At 37.9% G+C, this 21864-nt stretch overlaps 2 protein-coding genes across 2 annotated transcripts; both read right to left on the reverse strand.

Annotated features, from left to right (window-relative positions):
• Window positions 1–1427: 1427 nt before the first annotated feature.
• Window positions 1428–9618, reverse strand: DNTTIP2 (deoxynucleotidyltransferase terminal interacting protein 2). The gene is made up of 7 exons (XM_033067148.1): window positions 9496–9618; window positions 7082–8814; window positions 5447–5579; window positions 4705–4800; window positions 4167–4331; window positions 2931–3040; window positions 1428–1580 (listed from the first exon to the last, which is right to left on the reverse strand). The coding sequence occupies exons 1-7, from the start codon at window positions 9616–9618 to the stop codon at window positions 1487–1489; spliced, it is 2454 nt and encodes an 817-aa protein (XP_032923039.1). The 3' UTR covers window positions 1428–1486.
• Window positions 9619–9989: 371 nt separating this feature from the next.
• On the reverse strand, window positions 9990–21864 carry GCLM (glutamate-cysteine ligase modifier subunit). Its single transcript, XM_033067155.2, has 7 exons — window positions 21637–21864; window positions 19070–19135; window positions 17563–17647; window positions 16777–16833; window positions 15293–15495; window positions 13701–13815; window positions 9990–11995 (listed from the first exon to the last, which is right to left on the reverse strand). The coding sequence occupies exons 1-7, from the start codon at window positions 21754–21756 to the stop codon at window positions 11826–11828; spliced, it is 816 nt and encodes a 271-aa protein (XP_032923046.1). The 5' UTR covers window positions 21757–21864; the 3' UTR covers window positions 9990–11825.

Genomic DNA, 21864 nt, shown 5'->3' on the forward strand with positions numbered 1-21864 from the left:
ATATTAACTGAGACCTGCGGAGAGGTGGTTCTACTTGTACTTGTTTAATATTTCCCAATGAATTCACTTTACTTTGACACCATTCATCTCCAGGCAGTGAGGACTTTTAAAGGACTCTAGATTCCTGTCTGTTTCTGGTAGTAAAACATTATGGCCAACTTTGGAATGATAAAAAACACCCTGAAGGATCTGATGAAAATTTCTTTCAAGCTTTAGATGGTGGTCAATATTTACCATGATGCTCATTTCAATACAAATAACTAATCCTTAAAAAAACTACTTCTCAGTAGAAAACTTGATGGTTAAACATTAATCAAAATCATAGTTAAGCACTTCTTGCCTAAGATCTACAACTTTTAAAATTCAGTGTTCTTGTGGTAAGGAAACAATCAACCACTGGTCCTCTGATAGCGACTTCTATATCCTAATCACCCAATCCAGCCAAGACAATTGAGTGCCAGTTTAATTTCTTCTATTCATCTTTTCTGCTACCTCGGGGCAGTAACTAAGTTACACAAATTGTAATAGCAATAAAATGACCAGGTCATTAAAAACTAACCAAACACCACAGCAGTTCTGATAATCACAAAAGGCTGTGAGCTCTCACTGAAGGGGAACTGAGCTGATGACATCTGGTTCTGCAGAGGCATCAGACATACATACATCTCTGGCAGCAGAATCCTTCCAGACTCACTCTATTTGTTCACCTTGAGCTACTCCAGGTCAGCTAACAGACACAATCTGCACACCACACCCTAGATAATGGATGACAATATTAAGTTATTTTCAAAAATATAATTAGACAATAATAAAATGATAAAAATTAATAAAAGCAAAATATTATTGTTAAAATTTTACATATAAGTATTACTTATTTATTAAATAATATGTAATTTGTATCTTCTAAATAACATATATATATTATAATATATACACACATAAGTCTATGTGTAGACACTGAATTCCAAGACATTCTCGATACTATTATGGTCATCTCTATACTATTATGGTCAGTGTTGAAATAAACCCTTCACAACCAAACCATTTTTCAATACCTTTCATTGTCAGCAGCAACTCTGACGAGTCATGAAAAAATATATTCTGGCACACAATATGTGCCAAGATGAATTACACATATAACTTTAAACTGAATTTACTAATTAATTTGATGTAAAGTCTGAAGCCTGAGAACACCACAGTCTGTAAGCTGAATTTTGTACTCAAGACTTAATAATATGCTTTCATATTATTATCTCTTTACATAAATATTAATTAAAAGAAACAGTAATTTAAAAATCTAATTAATTTGAGATACCTGCTAAAGCTTCCTAGCAAATTCTTACAGCAAGAATTTCCCTAAACTTCAATCTGCACATGACGTGCAATCTTAAAAACAAACAAACAAACAAAACACCACAACCAAAGCATTCTGTAAGAAAGTTTTATAACAAATAAGTTGTTCCAGCTTGGTATTTTTCTTCAATTCTTAATTGTGAAATTTCTTCTTCTTGCGATTCCTCTTCCCTGCTGCAAAAGCTGCTTTTTCACTCATGATCTCCTGATACTTCTTTTTATTATATCTGAACAAAATAGACAATTTACTTTTAAGCATGGCAAACCAAAGTTCAGAAAAAGATAACATGGAGAGTACTCTACAAACATTATTTGCCAAAATGAGTTCTCATGTATCCCAAATCAGATTCTTTGATTTATACACTTATGCATACGTAAAGGGGAATCAACAGTTGGATCACTGATAAATGCAGGTAAATTTGCTTTGGAAGTAAATTCTATTGAATGTTGTGATTAATTTTGATGGGGGGGGGGGGGTCTTCATTGCATATGCAGTCACATTTTAGACAGTTTGCTGAAACACTGCTTCTGCTCATAAGGGGAAGACTCAACAATTTCCACAATACCATGAAGAAATTACACCCACTTTTATAGTGCCTTCTAACCACACTCAAGATAATAAACTATTCTCCACTCCAGATGGAAAACTGAGATGATGTGGATACAAAACAAGGAGGGGAATTGCTGCATGTGAGCTGCTAGCTCCTCCAAAACAAACTCTTATGTGCCTGCACCAATGAGTACGACAGACACTGCACACTGAGCAGTGCTGACGCTTTAAAGGCAACACCAAAATCTAACAAATATCTGCACTAATGCTGAAGTATATGATTAAAGCCCTTAATTAGCCACACAAAGTAAGTGATCAAATTTCAAATATAATAATTTTTAAAACTACTTTCTAATAAATACCTAATAAATCAGATCAAACCAGAAAACTACTTAAACAGACAGAGTTACTCGCCTTCCCAACATTATAGTAAAATTTACAAGTCTGACCAAATTAACTCTATAATCCAAAATCATGCACTACTTCGAAGAAAACATGTCATTATGTGAAAAGAGAAGTGCAGATTACCATCATATAATAACCACTACCAAAATGGACCAACTAAATGGTCTGCTCCAAAAACTGTAAGCTATGCAGACATTAATTAATCCAGTCATAATCTTCAAGGAAGTCTTCTAGCACAATTTTGATTCCCATAAGAGGTGGCAGACTGACGCATTTATAAAATGCAATAATGACAGCATGAACAGAATTACAGGCTGCTCTCTTCTGTCAATTATGCAAAAAAAAAAAATTACCAGTCTTTAAGAGTGGCTGCCAATAGTGATGACCAAAGCTGGATAATGAAGATGAAATATAAAATATCTCAGTCCTACTATCCCCTTAGATAAAGATTCCTTAGACTTTCTAAATGGCAGTACTATGGAAGTGCTAAAAGGCTAAAAATTTTTCTTTGAAGTATAAAAAAACCACCCTACAAGCTGAATAAAACAAAAAAAAGGCTACAGAATTAAAAATATTCTTCTTTTACATGGGATATTAGAATTACAAAACTACTTTTAAATACCTTCTGAACTCTGAATCTGCAAGCAGCTCTTCCACAATTGTTCTCTTCCTCTGTTTCTTAGGGATTCGACTGTGGTAAAAGTCTATGGGAGAATCAACTACAGTTCCAACCTAGGAAACAAGAATGAAAACATTCATACTGTACGCGATCAGCAAGACATTGATTATTTTGCCTTTTTTTTTTTAAATCCCCTGCAACAAAGTGTAAAGACACCTACAGTGCAGAGTGAACAACAATTGCTGAATAGAAGTGCAAAATAACAAAATAAATATATCATGTTTTGGTCTTCTTGCACAGTGCAGAGAGGAAGGCCTGAGCTTTAACACTGTACAGCTTTCAGTGCTGGACTGCTGAATCAACACTTCAATTCATAAATGAAATCCAGTTCTTAACTTTTAAACATCTTAAACTTAAGGGAAAATTCCTTTATGGCCATCTTAAACCTCTTCCTGTCTCTCATCCCAGTGGTTTTGCCAGAGAACTACACAGCATCTAATGTAACACAAGGGCTTCAGCCTGAAACACATCACACGTTTTCCAACCAGCACGTCACTCAGCTCTCATAGTTCGGGTTAGCAGTAAAGAGACACACAGCACATGTTTCATGCAGTAAAAATAAACCTGCGTGGATGTAATTACATGAAACACTTCAGTCTAAGTTTCTCTAATTTCAAAACATACAATACCCTTGACACTTCAAAGTGAAGTGGTAAAATTTCGAGAAATGAAAACATTTCCTCAAGCATGCTAACTATTCAAAGTTTCTGGAGGCCTATTTCTATAGCTTCCATAGTAATTTCTTTATTGATGCAAACCATTTCAAAGCTGAGAGCTACAAGCAGCAAAAATTTCAGCTTAACACAAGAGTGAGTAGCTGTCTCATTTAAACTGTATTAACTAGTAAGAAAATAAAAGTCAATAATTTTCCACAGAAAGACCAGTATCCCAAAAAGACAGTGAAAATCTAGTTCTTCGAGGGTTCAAAATATGGATTCAGTAAGGTATTTGTTCACTTCTATGAGACCAGCCAAAGCTAAAAACGTCAACAGCACATATACATATGTAACACAGAGTTAAACAGCTGCAAACTCCAGCCAAGTAACCAAAACACTTTAAGAATTAAGATAAGAAATTAAATGAACATAAACAATACCTACAAAACAGGCATTATTAGGTATGCTTACACAGCAGTTCAAAACTTCAGCAGTACAATGTCACCTTCTCCTGCTTCCTTACCTGGAAGTACTTGGGGAGACCATCTCTATCATTTTTCTTATAGAAATGCTTAGGGTCCAACGAAGCTCTCATCTTCAAAACTTTAAGATCATTTTTCAGTTCACTTGTGATTTCTGGGGCTTTCATACCAAACCAGCCATCACCTGTTGTTTTCTCTCGCTCTGCCTAGGATGCAATACCAAGAACAATGAATTTACATTCAGTAACTAGGATGGGACAGAAAAGGGAGCTCCTCCCTATAAAAGACAGATAAAGCATTTAGAATGTAAAAAACCCTAAAACATGTATTTTATGACCACTATTATAAAGGAGGTTACCCACACTGCATCAATGACAGATTTCTACCAAGCATATAAACATTCACTTCACTGTGCTGGTGACTGAAAGGATGGCTTTTCACAGGACAGCTCAAAGATTACACAGAATTGCAGTTCATGACTCCATTTCCAGTGAGGCCTGGATATGCACAGAGTCCCAGCATGCAGCTTTCTACCACAGCTTGTTTCAGTATTTGAGGCATTACCGGCTCTTCACTTACCCTGCGCTGTTTCTTTAGCTGGTGAAGTGATTCCCTGTAGGGTGGGACACATTCCTTTCTTTCAAAGTCTGGAGTTATTACACTCTTCTGCAAGAGCTGCAAGAATTTTTTTTAACATTAGAGAGCCATCTCACTGATACAAATTTTACTGTCTAACTGTATTTACAGAACCTACTGAAGGAATCATGCAGAATCTAAGCAAGCATTCTAATGTAATACACGAGCAATAAGGATCTTCAAAATAGAACACTGAACAACAACAGAAAGCAGCTGACTTGCTCTGGAGGAAGTGAGACAGCAAATCCTCTAGTGTAAAAAGGACTATCATGGATGAGCCAAACTTGAGTCTCAAAAAATATAACACATTCCCTTTACTTCAAAGGGTGCTTTTGAAAAAAAATCTAAGTCCATACTAGGGTACATTATCTACTGAAATTCATTCCAGCTATGGACTAAATAATCTTGTCAGCAGACTTTAAGCTTGTGTATCATTAGGCAAAACTCTTGGATTATTTTACAAAGTAATGTTAGAATTTGCACTGTTTTTCAGTTTCTGAAAAGTCAGGTATATTTGAACCTTCACCATTAAAACCAAATGTAAAGTCACATTTTGGACAAAAGGAAACTAAATTCTAAATGAACCATGAAAAGGACATTTCTTTAAAGTCAAACAAACCAACCTTCTTAGATTAACATCGTTTTAGTGTAGTCACAGATAACTGAATAATTGTAAACATGTTACCTGGTCCTTGTTCTTCTTCAGTGGTTCAGTAACACTCGATCTAGGCTTCTGATTTTTTGCATCAAAACTGATATATAAACCTCCAAGCTTCTTGATATTCAAACCAGGGTCAATGCTACTGGAAAGATGCAAACTGAAAGAGAAATAGTTAATTATTAGAATATTATAATGTGCATACGGCTAAACCTTCTACTGTCCTCTGAGGAAGATGACAAGAAAAATATTTTTCTTATTCTTCCCAATTAGGTTCAGTTCTGTAATGATTTTAAGTCTTTTTATCTAGATGACGTAATTTTGAAATGACAGGTGCAGGGGGATTCTTGCAATTATATGAAATAAGACTTATTATTAAAAATACCTGTGGAATCATTTCCACAAATCTTTCATAGTAACTCTAATGCTGGACTCTGATCTTAGATATTATTATCTTCTGTATAATTGAATTCTTAAATCTGATTAACCTTGCCTTAACTTATGACCAGTATCCTTCTATACATTGACAAGTTTGCTAGCTGAGGAGAAAAAAACCAAACATATTGGTGGTAAAAATACTGTAACTCTTAGTAAGAAGTATGAAGAAACTAGAATTCATTGTAGGAATGTTTAAGTCCTTGTCTGTATAACCACGCCAGGAACAAAGTCATTAAACTTGGATAAGAAAGTGGTTGGATGGTTGCATCCAGAGGGTCGTGGTCAATGGCTCAGAGCCCTGATGGTTCTATGAAATTTCAAAGCTAGCATGTTTACATTGGTTTCACTGCTTCCTTCAGGCAGCCCAAGGAATGTATCCACAAACAATGTACAATGGCTGTTTTCATGACAAAAATGTTTAAAAGCTCTAAACTACAACAGAGAAAATATGGTAATAGCCGCAGAGATACAACAGGTATTTACTGTAGCTTGAATGCTTATGAATACAAGGTCTTTAACAACTTTCTATCAAACTGTGACCATGATCTTGTATAATGCCTTCACACTGAATGCTTGGCTATGTTTTCTTAGCTAAGACTTCTGCCCTACCTGAAGGTTTTTACTAGATTAAGACTTATTTATCCAACCTAAACCAGTATTATGCTTTAAACATAAGAAGGAATTTTAGCAGCAGCTGGACTACAAGAATTCAAGCAGCATTACTCCACCTAAATTATTCTGATTCCATGCTAGGTTTCACCTGAAGTGTCACCATCCACAGCACAGCAAGAACAGACATATAAAATTATATGCAACTGTTTAAAAAGCATGATCTAATCAGGCAATGTGTAAGGAATTTACTAGATCTTTTGTTATCTACATTTCAACTGGAAAAAAAAAAACCCTGTGACCTGAATAACCAATTCAGTCAGCCTGACCAGTTTAATACAGTTTCACATTGTTTTTACAAGGTCTCCAGATGCACCAAAAAAAAAAAAAAAAAAATCAGAGTTCTGTTCCTACTATATTCAAAACTGAAAAAAATCCCAAACCTAAATTTATGGACCATATTCATATTTTATAATATGCGCAACACAATTTTCTGCAGCAACATGACGTCATGAGACTACTCCTTTATTTATTCTGCACTTAATGTGCATATTCTAAGGTGCATATGCTTAAATGAAATGCAGATTCTTTAGCTATTTCTAGCAAGATACTTACACATCAACCTCATTTTTCAACAGATCATCATCTTCGTCTTTTTCGTCTTCATCTATCAATTCCTCTTCATCCTCTTCCAAGTCTGATTCTTTATCTTTTCCACCTCCTTCATGCTTACTTTCAGCATCACTGTCATGGTCTACATCATCCAGGTAATACTTTTGGCTGGAACTCATGCCAGGCTCAGTATCAATTACAAAAAGACCTTCAACATGCATTGAACCACTTTTTAAAGATTTTTTGAGGGAAGGTGTTCTCTCATTTGACTTTTTATAACACAGATTCTCATCAATTGTGTCTATGACTGCCACATCACTATTTAGAGAATCATCACTTTCACTGTTGCTCAGAAACAATACAACAGAGTCATTATCACTGCTTGGTTTTTCACTGCTGTGGGATACCTCATATTCTGTTTGGTTGTCACCACTGTCTGCACCAATTTTGAGCATCCTGCTTTTACCAGTGCTTTCAGTTTTCTGTGCAACAGTCATGTCCTTTAATGGGCTGCTCACTGAACTAGCTCCCTTACTCTTCCTTAATTTATCCTCACATGAGAAAGATTGCTGTGCATCTGCCTCAGCATCTGCTCTTTCACATTCTGGAATTTTTTTACTTTCATTTGGTGTTACTTGTCCTTGGGATTCTAGAAATCGTTTGGAACTCATGCAGTCAGTCAAAGAAACAGCCACACGCTCTAATTTCCCCTCCTTCATTATTTTTTTACTGTGATCTTCTTCTATTTGGCCACATACTGCTTCTGAATGATCTATCTCAACAGACTGTGTAATATTTTTTGTTTGTTTCACAGGTGATTTAGTGTCACTTGGTTTTGTTTTTGTAAGACTGGATGTCACATCATTTAAAATCTCTTCTTTCGTGTCTTGACTCTGGGTTGCATCAGCACATTTGGAAGCACATTTGCTTTTAGGTGAACTGGCTTTTTTATTACTGTCAAAGAGGGTGGAAGCATCTTTTGTGTCACTGACAAGTTCTGCAGTAGGTGTAGAATCAGAAATTATGCACTCAGATTTAATAGTGTCCTCAATTAAATTCTCATTTTCTGAAACAAATCTACTTTTTTTCTCAGTCTGCTTAGTATTTTCTGCTTGTGATTTCATTTGCATGCTCCTAGTAATTCGTTTGGTAGTGACAGATGGTTCCATATGAGAACTTAGGCAACATGATTCTGCATCAGAAACATCTTCACTTTGGGCTTCATGAACTCTATCTGGCTGCAATTTCTTTTTACTTTGTCTGCTCCTTGTACTTGTGGGAACATTAAGCATCTGGACACCAGAAACAGCAGAGGAGCAAGACTCAGCTTCAGAGACATCATCTTCATCCAGAATCCTACTTAACTTATTTACAAAAGCTGTATTGTCATGTCTTTTTTTGTCAGCAGAATCCAGTTGATAAGGAATTACAATTTGTCGCCTTCGTGTTATTCTTACATACAAAGGTGTCTGGAGACCAGACACAGAAGAGCAGTTTGATTCTGCCTCTGATACATCACCATCAACCTGTGGTTCAGCAACTGATTGTGCTGACTGACCAACTGTGTTCTCATTCCTAGCGATCTGCATCTCGGAGCCATCACTGATATCTGGTTTCATTTCTGCATGCTCCAACTCCTCAAACTGACATTCCTGAATCACCTCTGCCTTACGAACAGATTTAGGTCTTTTAGTCATCTTCCTAATTACAGGAGTACTAATTTCAGCAGATCCCACCTAGAAAAGGAGTAAAAAAAAGGTATGGTATTGACAAATACAATAAATACATAAAAAGAATGCTATAAAAATCACTAAGAATCTTTTTAAACAGATCTGCCTAAATTGACAACATATTACACGTCTCTGTGTAGCCCTATCTATGTGGGAGAAGTCTTAACAAATCTTGCTTATCTCTCTACTGTATTTTGGTCAGGGCAGAAAAAGAAACACATACATCCTTTAAAAAATATAAATAAATATATCCTAATTCTAAAAAGTTCTGTTAAGTTATCAGAGGAAGCAAATCCAGAAAAAATGTTCAGAAATACTCAAAGACTTCGTCGAACTATAAACCACTAAATACATGAACTGTCAAGATGTGCCCCAAAATGGTGTAAAACGTCAGTTTTAGGTCTACGAACAAACTGGTCTGTCAGCAATCGCAAAACTACATATGACCTGCTAAGCATTATTTTAAGCGACAGAGAAATGCTGTAACATCTGTCATGCAAATTAAAAAGCCTTTAAGTGCCAGCGCTAAATGGCCAATGACCTCGCGCGGCCGCTCCGCTCTCGCAGGGCCGGCTGCGGCACTGCGCACAACCGTCCTGCCGCGCTCCGCGGCCGCGCACCGACCCCGCGCTCCGAGCGCAGGCTGCACCGCCCGCCCGCTGCCGGCCCCGCGCCCGCTCCACTCACCTCCGCCGCACGGGGACCGGGATCGGCATCGGCACCGCCGGGGCTGGGGCTGCCGCCGCCGCCGCCTGCCCGCGGCCCCTGCTCCTGGCGCCGCGCCGCCGCCGCTCGCCTGGTGCTCACCATGTTGCCGCCGCGCCGCACCCGCCCCTTCCTCCCTGCCCTCCTTCCTTTCCTGCCGCCCGCCCTTCCGGGCCCCGCGCCGGCGAAGAGGTTCCGGGGCGGCCGCGCCCGCTCTGCCCCTCCCGCTCTGCCCGGCCGCGCGATGCGTGCCAGGACGTGGTGGAATGGAGGGGTGCATGCTCTTGGAAAAGCGTAAAATGTGCTAGTGTAAAATATTGCACTAAAAAGTCTACGGGAATTCCAAATTTTAGTTAAACTTTCAGGTTTCTCGTGGAAGGAAATACCCTCTCGCCCACCTTGATGCAAACCAAACGAATGAGATAATGTGGTAACTTGTTAAAGCGTTATGCTATTGGTGATTCTAGAATACCACGTCTTTAAAAAGTTCTTTTCTACAGCAAGCAAACTATTAGCAGTTTACAGAAAGGAAAACAATCATTATCAGAGCAGCCTTTACGTTGGTTTAGCACAGTTCCTGTTTTGTAGCATTGCAGTATAAAAAACTGCACACACACCCAAGTCGAATACGATACAGAATCAGCCAAATACAGACAGAGCTTACAGGTAGTGGTTAAATCATAAGCACACAACACAAAGCTAGTAGGGAAGTTTAAAATTAAACTCATGTAAGTTTGAACTCTGATACACACTGGCCCATTAAAACATTAAAAAGAAACCACTACATTTTTATTAAGAGAAAACAATCCAAACTTTTATTGATTTATCACTAGTTTTAATTCCCTGTTTCTTTCATTTATCAAAAGAACTGAAGAAGCCAAGAAAATTTCCTGCGATTTGCTGCTACAAATACGATCTTTGAGGATTAAGGTACCTTGAAAAAACTTCATCATTAAACTTAGTGGAATGGATTATAGGAAGCTCCAGACACTACCCACAGGCATTCAAATTCCACTTGCTGCCTATATGAAGAATGTTGATGAAAATTCATTCCCTTACAGTCCAAATCTCAAAATATGTACAAAAAAGTTAATGACAACTACCAGTATGAAACCATGCCCCGTCTGAAATGGAAATGTAATTTACTATTTAGACTTTTGGTATCAAAGTTCCTGCTGAACTACAAGTTGAACTTCAGCTATCTGCCCTGCTTCAAAAGCCAAGGAAGGGAAAAAGCCTTTTGGGTAGAAAGACTACATTAAACCAAAAGCCTTGCCTTAGCTGCAGCAATCTCTCTGGGATTAAAAAGCCAGTGCGCTAAACTGCTGCCAATCAAAAAGATACCCAACTTCAAGCTAAGCCTTGCTTCATCTTTCCTGAGTGGCACTCCAGCAACAGGTTTCCCTGGCAACCACAAAAGAAGTAATTAATTTTAGTGAACAGCATCACCATTTAGTGTCTATTCTACTTGGCTAATTGCTTGCGTAGTTCACAAGTATCAAATAAACAACCACAGTTGAGAAGACAGGCACAATTCAGTTTTTGATTAACAGATTTCTTCATTGCTTGTTTTCAAATCTTATTTTAAACATTCACTATTAATACATTTTCTATTTCAAACAGTAAAAATGCCATCACACTTGTGCGAACACGAAATGAAGCGCATCGAGGCACAAAGAAGCCAGAAGGAATTCAAGTAACAGTCAGAAAGTAATTTGAAAGATGCATTTTCTTCTAAATCATAGGGGTCTTTTCCACTTTATTAAAAATAAACCAATTTTCCCACCCCCAGAAATTAAAGAACTGACTTGCCTATATATACATATCAAGAAATGAGTTACCAGCTTAATTTTTGGGGGGTATTGTTTCATAAAAGATGACAATTTTCTAGAAAAGCTAGTCCTTGAATGCTTGAAATGTGTACCCACCAGGTAAGTATGATTTAAAAGAAATTTGTATTTTGAAAAAACAAAAATATATGTTTCTCCATACTACCTAAAGGCAGCTAAAATATAATAATTTTTACAGTGAACTGGTCATCAAAAGAAACTTATTTTAAACTATTAGTCTATAGATAACTTCCATAAAAAAGCCCAAAAATATTTCATATTTTGAATGAACTCATTAATAGTTAAGAAAGAAAAATAGTGTTAGAACACTACAGACACTCCTGACATCACACTGAATAATTACAACTTTTGGTAATTCATTATAAATGCTGTAAAAATCTTTCTATGAAAAATGCAACATTCCCTCACCCCAAAGAAATTTAAACAGCCTTAAAAAAAAAGAAAAAGAAAAAAAAAGGTGTTTTAAGATGCATTTCTTTTAGCTTGTATGATATAGCCTTTGGACTTGATAATTCCTCTGCTTTTAACAATGACTGAATACCGCAGAAGCCATAAAGGAATCCACTCGTTTGCTTTCACGTTCTGGATGCTTTCCTGGAGAGCTTCTTGGAAACTTGCTTCACAAAGTAATTCTGAAGTTAAAAAGGGATATTTGTGCTTAAAACAATGTCATGTAAACAGCTGCAAAAAGCAACACTTGGTAAGAGAAGCCCTTTCCTACAGTCAAGATCTTAAGCGGTACCACATACCCCTCAGATCCATTCTTCCAGAATGCATTTAGGGTAAAAGCTGAATATTACAAAATAAATCTCCAGGACACTTTTTTGCAGCATTGAGTATTTCCCACAAAACTAGCTGAGACTCTGGAATATCAAATGGAGCTGATCAGCAGAGTCATTAGTGGGAGAAAATGAAAATTAAATTTAAGAAGCTAGCTAGACAATTCAGAGGTGAGTAAAGCATAGGCCTGAAATCAGTAAAGTACTGGGCATTCAGAGTTACCTCTGCAGTCACTGCAAAGTCAACATTTATAGTATCTCCCATAACTGGGCTCATAATAACCAAAAGAAAGCTTTAAGAAAAAAGGGCTTAAATGCCACAAAGCAGGAAACAAAGTCAAGTACAAATCCTCCTAGATTCCTCTGGAATGTTCATCAAGAGAACAAGATCTTTGGTGAGGAGCGCTCACAAAATACACTCCCAATACTCTTCAGCTGACCATTACAGAAAAGCTAGGCTGAGCAAACAACACATAAAGGAATCACAACTTGTGCTGTTTTCTCTTAAATCCTCTCCTTCATTTCATGACTTTCAGTGAATACTATTTATTAAAATGCAAGTTGTTTTTGGACTTCAGAGGACATGAAAATTCTCAGATTGAATGGAAATTCATCTTGCATGCTGCCAGAGCAGTGATAAATCCTGCTCAGTCACTGATGAAATTAATTACTTGTAACAGTGGTACTATGAAGTACATACTTCATAAGAAATGTTTCACATACTTTTTTCTTGGGGATCAAGTGGAAGGAAAGGAGAAGGAAGGAAAAGTATCATCATAAATAATTAGTCATTACCAAAAATATAGGGAAGGAATTAACTAAATATTGCTTAATATTTTTATTATTCCAGCAAGGTGTTAAAGTATCCAACACTCTTAAGGTGTTCTTAAGAGTGAAGAAGATTGATGATGTTTGAGAGAAATGAATGTTATATCCCAAACATTGTAGAGAGCTGGTAACTCAGTTCTACAGCTCAAAGGAAAGCCTCCAATTTCTTCATTCATTTAGCAAATGAATCCCTGCATTAAAAATTGAAGAATTTACAACGCTTTTTGTAGTAATGTTATTTTAAGAAGTCAAGACTTTGAAAGAAACCTACTTAAAGCACAGTAATTTTACAGATCTAATATTACCAAACTACTCAAAAATCAACTGACCATCAACATTTCTATGTAATCTATTTCACAAGTTCCAGGCAAGTACATTTTCATTTGTCATTTATTGGTCTTCGGCAATATATTCAATTCCATATTTTGTAGCAATAAACATAATAGAAATTCCTCAGTAGGTTTTTCTCTATTTACTTTATTTTTTCTGATTAAAAGTATTTCAAATAAATTATCCAAGGCTGCAAGATTGTTTCAGGAAGGGGTAAGAGGGAGAGGAGGAAGCAATAGCAGTAACTTAAGAGAAATATTTTATAAAGGAGAGACTTTTAGAATTCTTGGTTCAGGCTTCAAATATAACAATCTTCAAAGGTCAGGAAAAGATTATTCCTTATTTTCTATTGAATAAATGCATTTCGAAGTCTTCTGTTACTTAATCAACAAAGTCTTACCTTTGGGGTCATTGTGAGTTAACAGCTGTATGTCACATTCTTTTGCAAATGCTGTGAGATCAGGTGGCATCACACAACAGGAAGCTAGGTTCACCTGATTACTACTTGGTTTCACCTGAGAGTAACAAAATACTTTGATAAGAAAAAAAATACTAATGTGCTTATATTAGCTGTTTCCCCTATGCCTTCTATTACAACAGAAATTTTGCTTTGAACAATTATTTTCAAGTCTAAGCAAGGCTAATTAATTCTACATTAATTAATGTAGGCAGCTCCAACACCTGCAATTCCCTGCAGCACATAGCCCAAAACAGGAGTAGGATCTCAGGTGCTGCCATAGCAAGATGAGTGCTAACCCACTGCACTCTGGCTTTCTGCCTGCTGTGCTCCTGAAACAGCAGCAGCTTTATTTTCCCCCCTCTCTGGTAAAAGTATTTATAGGGATGTTAGTTTGAAAAAGACTTCAAATTAAAAAATCCAAAACCATTTTTGTTGGAGATGTATTAATTTGCAATCTTCCGTGCCTTCAGGCAAGTGATTAAATCAGATCAAATTAAAAGGGGTGCTATTTCCACTAACTTCTCTCTTCTCACAAGCTGCATTCTTGATCACCATGCAGGTGGTCATTAAATCCTGCAATTACTCTCTCAGTGTACATAAAACACCAAGGGTCACAAAGCTGGTAAGATGACTGGAGCACCTTTACTATGGGAACAGGCTGAGAGAGTTGGGATTGTTCCTGGAGAACAATCTCCTGAAGAGCCTGGAGAAAAGAAGGCTCCAGAGAGTCCAGTCCCTTCCAGTACCTTAAAGGGGCTACAAAAGAGCTGGAGAGAGATTTTTTGCAAGGGCATAGGGTGATAAGACAAGGGGAATTCACTTTATACTGACAAGGCAGGTTTAGCTTGTGTATTAGAAAGAAATTCTTCACTGTGAGGGTGCTGAGGTACAGAAAAGTGATGGATGGCTGCCCCATCCCTGGCACTGTTCAAGGCCAGGTGGGATGGGGCTTTCAGCAACGTGGTCTAGTGGAAAGTGTCCTTGGCCATGACAGGAGGCTTGGAACTAAATGACCTTTCAGCCTATTTTATGGTGCTATTAATACGGTTGTAAAGTATTGTGCCATTTCATTCAGAGCCTGTCTTCCTCTTTACATTTAAGCTTACCATTAAAATATAATTTTTCCAAGAAGAAATCCCTCTCTTTGTAACGCAGCTTGAAGTGAAACAGTTACATTTTCGGAGTCACTGCAATAAATCTGATGGTTTAAGAGTACTGTTTGTACTCCTTCCTAAGTCTAAAAGAATCCAAAACTCAAACCTTCGGTACCTCCAAGAGCCTGCTACTTAACAGGCCTGTGGTTTCCAGCTCTCTCTGGTCACTACATAAGAACACCCAATAAGCACTAGTCATATATGAGCATCCGCACCTTGAACATTATGACTATTCACAAAATGTCGAAAATAACAGGGCTAATTAATTTTTTGTATATAAAACCATTTACAACAGAAGTTTGTAAGAATGTGTGAGCCAACAAAACAAGCAGTCACTTTGTCCTTAAGAAATTCTATCAGTAGGAAGTTGGTTCTCACCTGTGCCCACAGATACAGCTGCTCTAACAGTGTTTTATCTAGGTCAGAAGTACCTATGGCAACAATCTTTTTGTTTTGAACTAGATTTTCAAGTTCTTTCCAATAAGGTTGCAAATATTCCAAGGAGAGGTTAATTCCATCTTCGACAGGAGGTGGGGCAATAATGACTGAGTCTAACTGAGCAACTCCAAGGGCAGAACATGCTGAGGAAAAAGAACAGACACTGCAAAATCTTTTGTCAGATACAAACATAAACAGCACGACTCTTCAAATTTAGCAAAAACCACACCTCCTGCTTCACTCTGCTAGCTTTCTATTTTACCATTTGAAACTCTGAGTGTATCTGCAATCAAGAATAGTAGCAGAACCTTTTTAGCAAAGATTCGAGCAAACAGCTAAGACCAAGATTTAGTTGTAGGTCTTGGGAAAGCAAAAAAAAACCATCAGAAAATTAACCAAACCATGAAGCTTTTTCCTCCTTTTTAATGTTAAAACTGTATTTTTCTCTGAAGACACTAGTGACAATTCTCTGTTCCTTCACTCTCAATTTATTTTAAAATTTGTAGCTTTCACTTTGAACTATAACTCAAGTACAGGACATTGGTTAGGAAAACTACCTACGTGTGAGGAATTTGACTAAAAGCACACCAAATACAGAGACTAATTTGCCAAAGAAAAGTGCAAGTCTTGGAGTTTCACTGAGCCTTAGGTAAAATGTAAGTCATGAGGCCTCTTCAGCACAGCAAATGGAATAGAAGTACCTTGCTAAATTAATTATTTTCTTCAAGAGGAGTTATCCATTATTGTATGTTTGAAAAATGGTAGTAAAAATTACAATTACTAGGCTATTAACTGTATTATTTTATATATATATACACTGTATAACTGTATTATCAATAGAGAACAATAGTATCTGACTCTTTCTTCTTTGGTCACCCCTTAAGCCCAACAGTTTTCCAAAACAGTAAAGTTCAGTGTTGCTCACAATTACTGCTACATAATGCCAACCCAACTTTATGCAGAGACGTATGCCATTTTCAGTAAAACTTAACTACTTCATCAGCTACTTGCAGCATTATTTTATTTCCTAAATAATCTCTGAAAGATTATGCACTTAGTAGCAAAGTTCAGTATTTAAATGCAACTGGCAAGAACTGGCAAGAACGGCTGGATCACTGCTATTAAAACATCACATGCTATTTACTTTTTAACAAGTTTAGTGTGAAAGAATAAAAACTTGCTCCTGCTTGTAGCAAGGAATCAGAGTTGAGCTTTTGGATCCAAGGTCACAGTATTCCATTTAATAAGTTTACTGACTGAAGTGCTGTGCAAATAGACTTAATTAACTAAGTCTCTCTTAATAGGAAAACAGGATATACTTGTGACAGTGACTAAATACACCTCTTAGAAATAACACTAGTTAGAACCATCTAAGTTCTAGAGTGAAAAAGAAATCCTAACTTGAGTTTGAGTTCCACACTTACCCAGGTCAACTGCATCTCTGATCGATGAAGAGTTTGATCCAACGATGAAAAGCTTTGCTATTTTCAAACAGACTGGAATCAATAACTAAACAAGCCAAGTATTGCTAATATATAGCCATTTACTTTTGTTATATGTACTATTAATGAGTTTTTTAGGTAAAAGATTTTTAGAATATACACTAATTACGTAAAAAACTGGAAAAAACCCCAACTTTTTGATAGGTGACTGCCCAATAAAGACACTGTTCTCTTAAATTTCAATGTTGTTGTGCAGTCTGAGAACAAGAAATCATCCAGTTAGATGATGTAATAAGCTGTAAAGCATCAAGACACGAAGCAGTAACAGTAACAACCTGTATAAAAACCCCAAATGTAATAGTACAAACAGACTTCTTCACAACTTACTGAGACTCAAAATGTACTAGTGTTAGTTTGGACTGCCTCCTTCAAGTTCATCATATTCAACCTGGAAAAATTATGCAAATAAATGTGCTTCCAATGCTATTTCTAAATTCCAGTATTATCTGTAATATTTTGCTTCAAAAATGTCAAAGACTCACAAAATACATTTAAAATATCTTGCGGTGACATAAGCAAAACTAGAAAAATGCTGAGTTGCTTTAAAATCTGAAATTTCTTAGCCAATGTTTAAGAACAACAGTGTGCAATAGTGTAATTTGACTCTGCAATTATAAAAGAGAGCAAAAAAAAACCCTATATGATTATCCTGTTAATGATTGCATTTGAAACCTTTCCATGCCACTGGATTTTTGACTATATTCTTACCTGATACTTTCAACTCATCCCTTTCTTCAGGATTTATTTTTTCTATAGCTTGAGCTACAGTGCATTCCAGAACCTCCTGTGTTTCCTGTAGTAAGTACATGAGATTTAGGAGCAACTCATCAAGAGAGGAGACAGTAAGCTCCTGAATAATGTTTTTAAGTAATTAAAGAAAAAAAAAAGAAAAAAAAGCAAGAAAAAAAGAAAAAACGAGTGCCTTAGAGCAATTAGAAACAAAAATAGTAGAAAAATGCAAAGACGGAAGGAAAAGTAACCTAAGTGTTCTTGATCACTGAGGGGACGTGAAAATAATGAAGGTATATAAAAAGGCATTATATGCCCCTAATATAGAAAATACGATTTACTGATTACAAGATTCAGTAATTGTAGTAGCTCTGATTTTACAATGTGAAAAGACTGCTGTGCCAATTCAGAGGACCTTGTTTTAAAAAAGCCTTCTGACCAGCTGAACAGAACCCCATCAGAATTAGGAGGTTTGAGTGTCAGATGGGAACATCTTTGTAGAAAAGTATTTTGTAACTTCAGTGAAGCTTATGAAAAACTTACAGTGAAAATGCTGTGAAATACTGATTTAAGATAGTAATCATTTCATCCCCTGACCTCATTTAGGATTAGGGTGACATCTCATGTCAGCTGGCACAAGGTGATAAGACTTCGCATTAGACACACTCAACACTGCCCCAAGGAAAAATGCTTTGCTAATTTTTGTTGTGCTACCGAAAGATTCTCAAGTGAGCCTTTGAGTTACTCCATACAGTCAGCATTTTAAACAAAACTTTTTTTTTTTTTTAAATTACTGGATATCAATATAATTAATGAGATAATTTGGAATGACGCAAGGTAACATGTTCTTACATTACAACCTAGTAAATAATCTACTTTAAATGGATGACTACACTGGACAGAGACAAGTGTTGGTTTTTGTTGTCTTCTTCAGCAGTCATTAGTTCTTCCACAAATCATTCAGCACTGCCTCTCACACTTCAGTCTGGAATGTAGCAATGTGCAGCTGATGTCTGTGGCTTCAAGACTTAGGTGGAAGTCTTTAGCTCTTAGGGGAAAAATTGCCACTTCTGCATCTTCAGAAATATTTCTGAGACAACAGATGCTTCAGAGCTCTCCTCCAAATGGGATGGTCTTCTCCACTGAGTTCTAAAAAGCATGCTAACAAACTTCCAAGGTATACAGATACTTTTACTTGCCCCCATAATTAATTTAAAATCTTACAGACCACTGTTTTTATTTTAGTAAGAACTGTTTTATCTGCCATAAACAGGATTCTCTCTTTACATTGGTATTTCTTAACCTCTCCAAATTTACTAAACATCAAGGAAAGAAGGGGAGTTAAGAAATATTCCTTCAAGGTATCTGGAGCTGCAGATACTTTTACAGCAATTGAATAGCTACTCTAAATTTTAGAAATGTAACCAACTTCCTGTTTCTCTGGTTTCACATGTAACAGGGATAAGATGCATAACACCTCTCCTACCTGATTTTGGTCTTGGCCGATCTTTGAGCTCCACTCAGTCAGTGTTTTCTGGATGCAGTCCCGCACCTACAAAACATATTTTCACATTGAAGAGTGGGTATGCTCCAGCCACACACAAACACAACAGTACAGAGATGTGTAGGACACACCAAACTAACAACACCATCCCACAGAAGTTTCTTTCTTCATAGCTCCTATCTGAAACTTGCTTAAAATAGTTTACTTACATATCTCTCCTCTTTCACAGAGTTTTAGCAGCAATACAAGTACTGTACTACAGTTATTTCTCAGACCAATGCCATCTTTAAAGGAAAGTACAATGCTAAGCAAGCAAGAACTAGGACATGGGGTGGTGTGGGGTTTTTTGGGTTTGGGGTTTTTTTGCGCAGAAATTCTTAAGTTACAAAGTAATCAGATAAGAGCAAAAGTGTTGCGACACTGTAGAAATGAGACTTTAAAATCAACCACTAAATACTCATTGTATTAATTACTTCTCTTTTCAAGATGCATACAACCCTTCCCATTTACTGCCTACCTACTCCACTACGCCAAACCACTAATGCTTTTAAGTCCTTCATTACTGTAGAAGGAAGCTACAGATCCTACCTCACACTTGCATTTTTCCTTCATCCACAGATGAAAAATAAACTCGACTAAGATACTGATCATGGATTCTCTTGAACATAGTAAGACATAACTATTAAACCAGCTAACTAATTTTATACAGTGCTGTAGCTTCCCTCTGCTCCTACCTGCCATCTGCCACAGGTAGGAGCACTTCCACCACTGCTGCCTTACTTCCCTTTCCACAGTGTATTTTGTAACTGTGTGCATACCTACTTTGTGTACCATTGAACAGCCATTTCCTATGATGCCTAACTCAGAGAGCTCTAATACCATGCACAAACTAGAAGTCAACATCTCTGCCTGGTATCAGACACAGTATAGGAACAGTACATTATAGGAACTGTACATTCCTTCCATTGTTAAAAACAGCATAAAACCCCTGGACCCAAAGGGCAAGAATTGCCCACCCCCCCACCAAATAGCTAAGCACAATAGCCCTTTAATGAAATAACTCTTAATCCTGTTTTGATACAATTTATATAATTATATTTTCCTTTCTGAGGACAAGTGAGACAGCACTAAAATTTTATATGCTGCTGCTTTGCAACTGTCACAGATGTATTTCCATTGCAGTTCCTATGCACAAGCCTCTGACTCCAACGCACAACACTCCCTTGCCCTCAGGCCATGTGAAAACTGCAGCGTATTCCACTGCTTTGATCAGCTTTTCCAAACACAGCTGCATTCCCTAACACTGGGGTTCACAGTTTACAAAATTTTCGCTTACATTCTGCCACTGAGCACTGACTACACCAAACAGAACCGTTAAAAGCTGATTGCAAATAATACAAATTTTTTGCTTTTGGAAGTCCAGCAACTCTAGAAAGCCAGCAGATTCCTCTGTAAACAAATTAATTTCAACACTTAACTATCAGTTATGCACATTGGCCACTCTGTACTTAAGAGCCCTCCAGAAACTACCCACACAAGGGTGCCCATCATGACACAGCTATGTCTTTGTTACAGAATCCAGTCCTATTTCACACAGATCACAGAACGTTTAATGAGCAACCAGGCCAAATAAAACGTTATGACCACACGACAGCTAAACAAGAGTATGATGAATTTTTCCTTCTTGTTACATCATCCTCCCTGATACCTTTCTTCCACTTGTGCATGATTAATAGGCAACGAACTGCTAGGTTAACACCAGTGTCACTACACAGCAATGATCAGCCAAACCCATAGTTTTTCTAATTATTAAATAACCATTCTGAGATTAGTGTGTCATGACAAAACAGCAAATACGCTGGTTCTGAAGTTCATGGCCACAGGATCTCCAGACATTTTATGAGAACTGTTCTAAGTATTGACACATACCGCTAAAGGTTATACTTTTAAAGTGGTGATTAAAATGCCCTTTCAACTTCTTTACGAAGAATGACAGCTCTACACTTTAAAGAAGACAACAGCCACTTTTCCCAAGACCTGTCACTACCAAGAAATTAAATTAACTTCAACTTTGAAAAGGGAATTTTCATCATCTGTAATGCCAGCTCCTATCCATGCATATTTTTATCTTACTAGAGAAGTATAACGGATCCCCTTGGCCATTACAGACAGCACTTAAATTTGTAAGCGCTTTAATCCTTCATTCCCGAGATCAGAAGGCTGAGCTCGCTCCTTCTCAGGGAAAAGTGCTTCCGGGGGCACGGGGGGCCTGATCTCCCAACAGGGCAGAACACAACGACATAAGCAAGCGAAACTGTTTTGCAATTCCTATCCCGCGCCTCCCGAGGGCACCGGCAAGCGGATCGCTCGGGAGCCAAAGCCCCTCCTCGCGGTGACGGGCCCCGGGCCCCGCCGGGCTCCGCCGCAACGAGTCCCGCACCGAGCGCTCCCTCAGCCGCCGCTCCTCCCGCCGCCCGGCCCGGGGCCCCTCGCCCCAGGGCTGGCCTCCGCAGAGGCGCCCTGAAGGGAAGCCCCGGCTCGCCCCTCACCTCCTCGCTGGGGGTGGCCGGGCACTTCTTGCGCTGGCAGCCCCAGTTGAGCAGGTTGCCGGTCTGCAGGGTGAGCCTGCCGGCGCTCTCCAGCAGGACGCGGGCGCCCTCCGTCCCCATGGCGCTGCTCAGGCGGTGGCCAGCGGGCTCTCCGTGACACCTACGGCCCCGGGCAGCGCCGAGCCGGCCGTGACTCAGCACCGGCACCGGGACGAGGGGCGGCGCGGG

The sequence above is a fragment of the Catharus ustulatus genome, chromosome 9, assembly GCF_009819885.2.
Source record: "Catharus ustulatus isolate bCatUst1 chromosome 9, bCatUst1.pri.v2, whole genome shotgun sequence".
Lineage (NCBI taxonomy): Eukaryota > Metazoa > Chordata > Aves > Passeriformes > Turdidae > Catharus > Catharus ustulatus.

Bases quoted from the DNA above. Each gene is read 5' to 3' on its own strand.
- DNTTIP2 (XM_033067148.1), bottom strand. From the start codon at position 9,618: ATGGTGAGCACCAGGCGAGCGGCGGCGGCGCGGCGCCAGGAGCAGGGG. The intron at 4,332-4,704 runs GTAAGTGAAGAG...ATTGCATCCTAG, and splicing joins AGCTAAAGAAACAGCGCAGG to GCAGAGCGAGAGAAAACAAC. The intron at 3,041-4,166 runs GTAAGGAAGCAG...CTTGTTTCCTAG, and splicing joins GTCTCCCCAAGTACTTCCAG to GTTGGAACTGTAGTTGATTC.
- GCLM (XM_033067155.2), bottom strand. From the start codon at position 21,756: ATGGGGACGGAGGGCGCCCGCGTCCTGCTGGAGAGCGCCGGCAGGCTC. The intron at 15,496-16,776 runs GTAAGTGTGGAA...CTTTTTCCTCAG, and splicing joins CAGAGATGCAGTTGACCTGG to CATGTTCTGCCCTTGGAGTT. The intron at 13,816-15,292 runs GTGAGAACCAAC...TGTTACTCTCAG, and splicing joins AGCTGTATCTGTGGGCACAG to GTGAAACCAAGTAGTAATCA.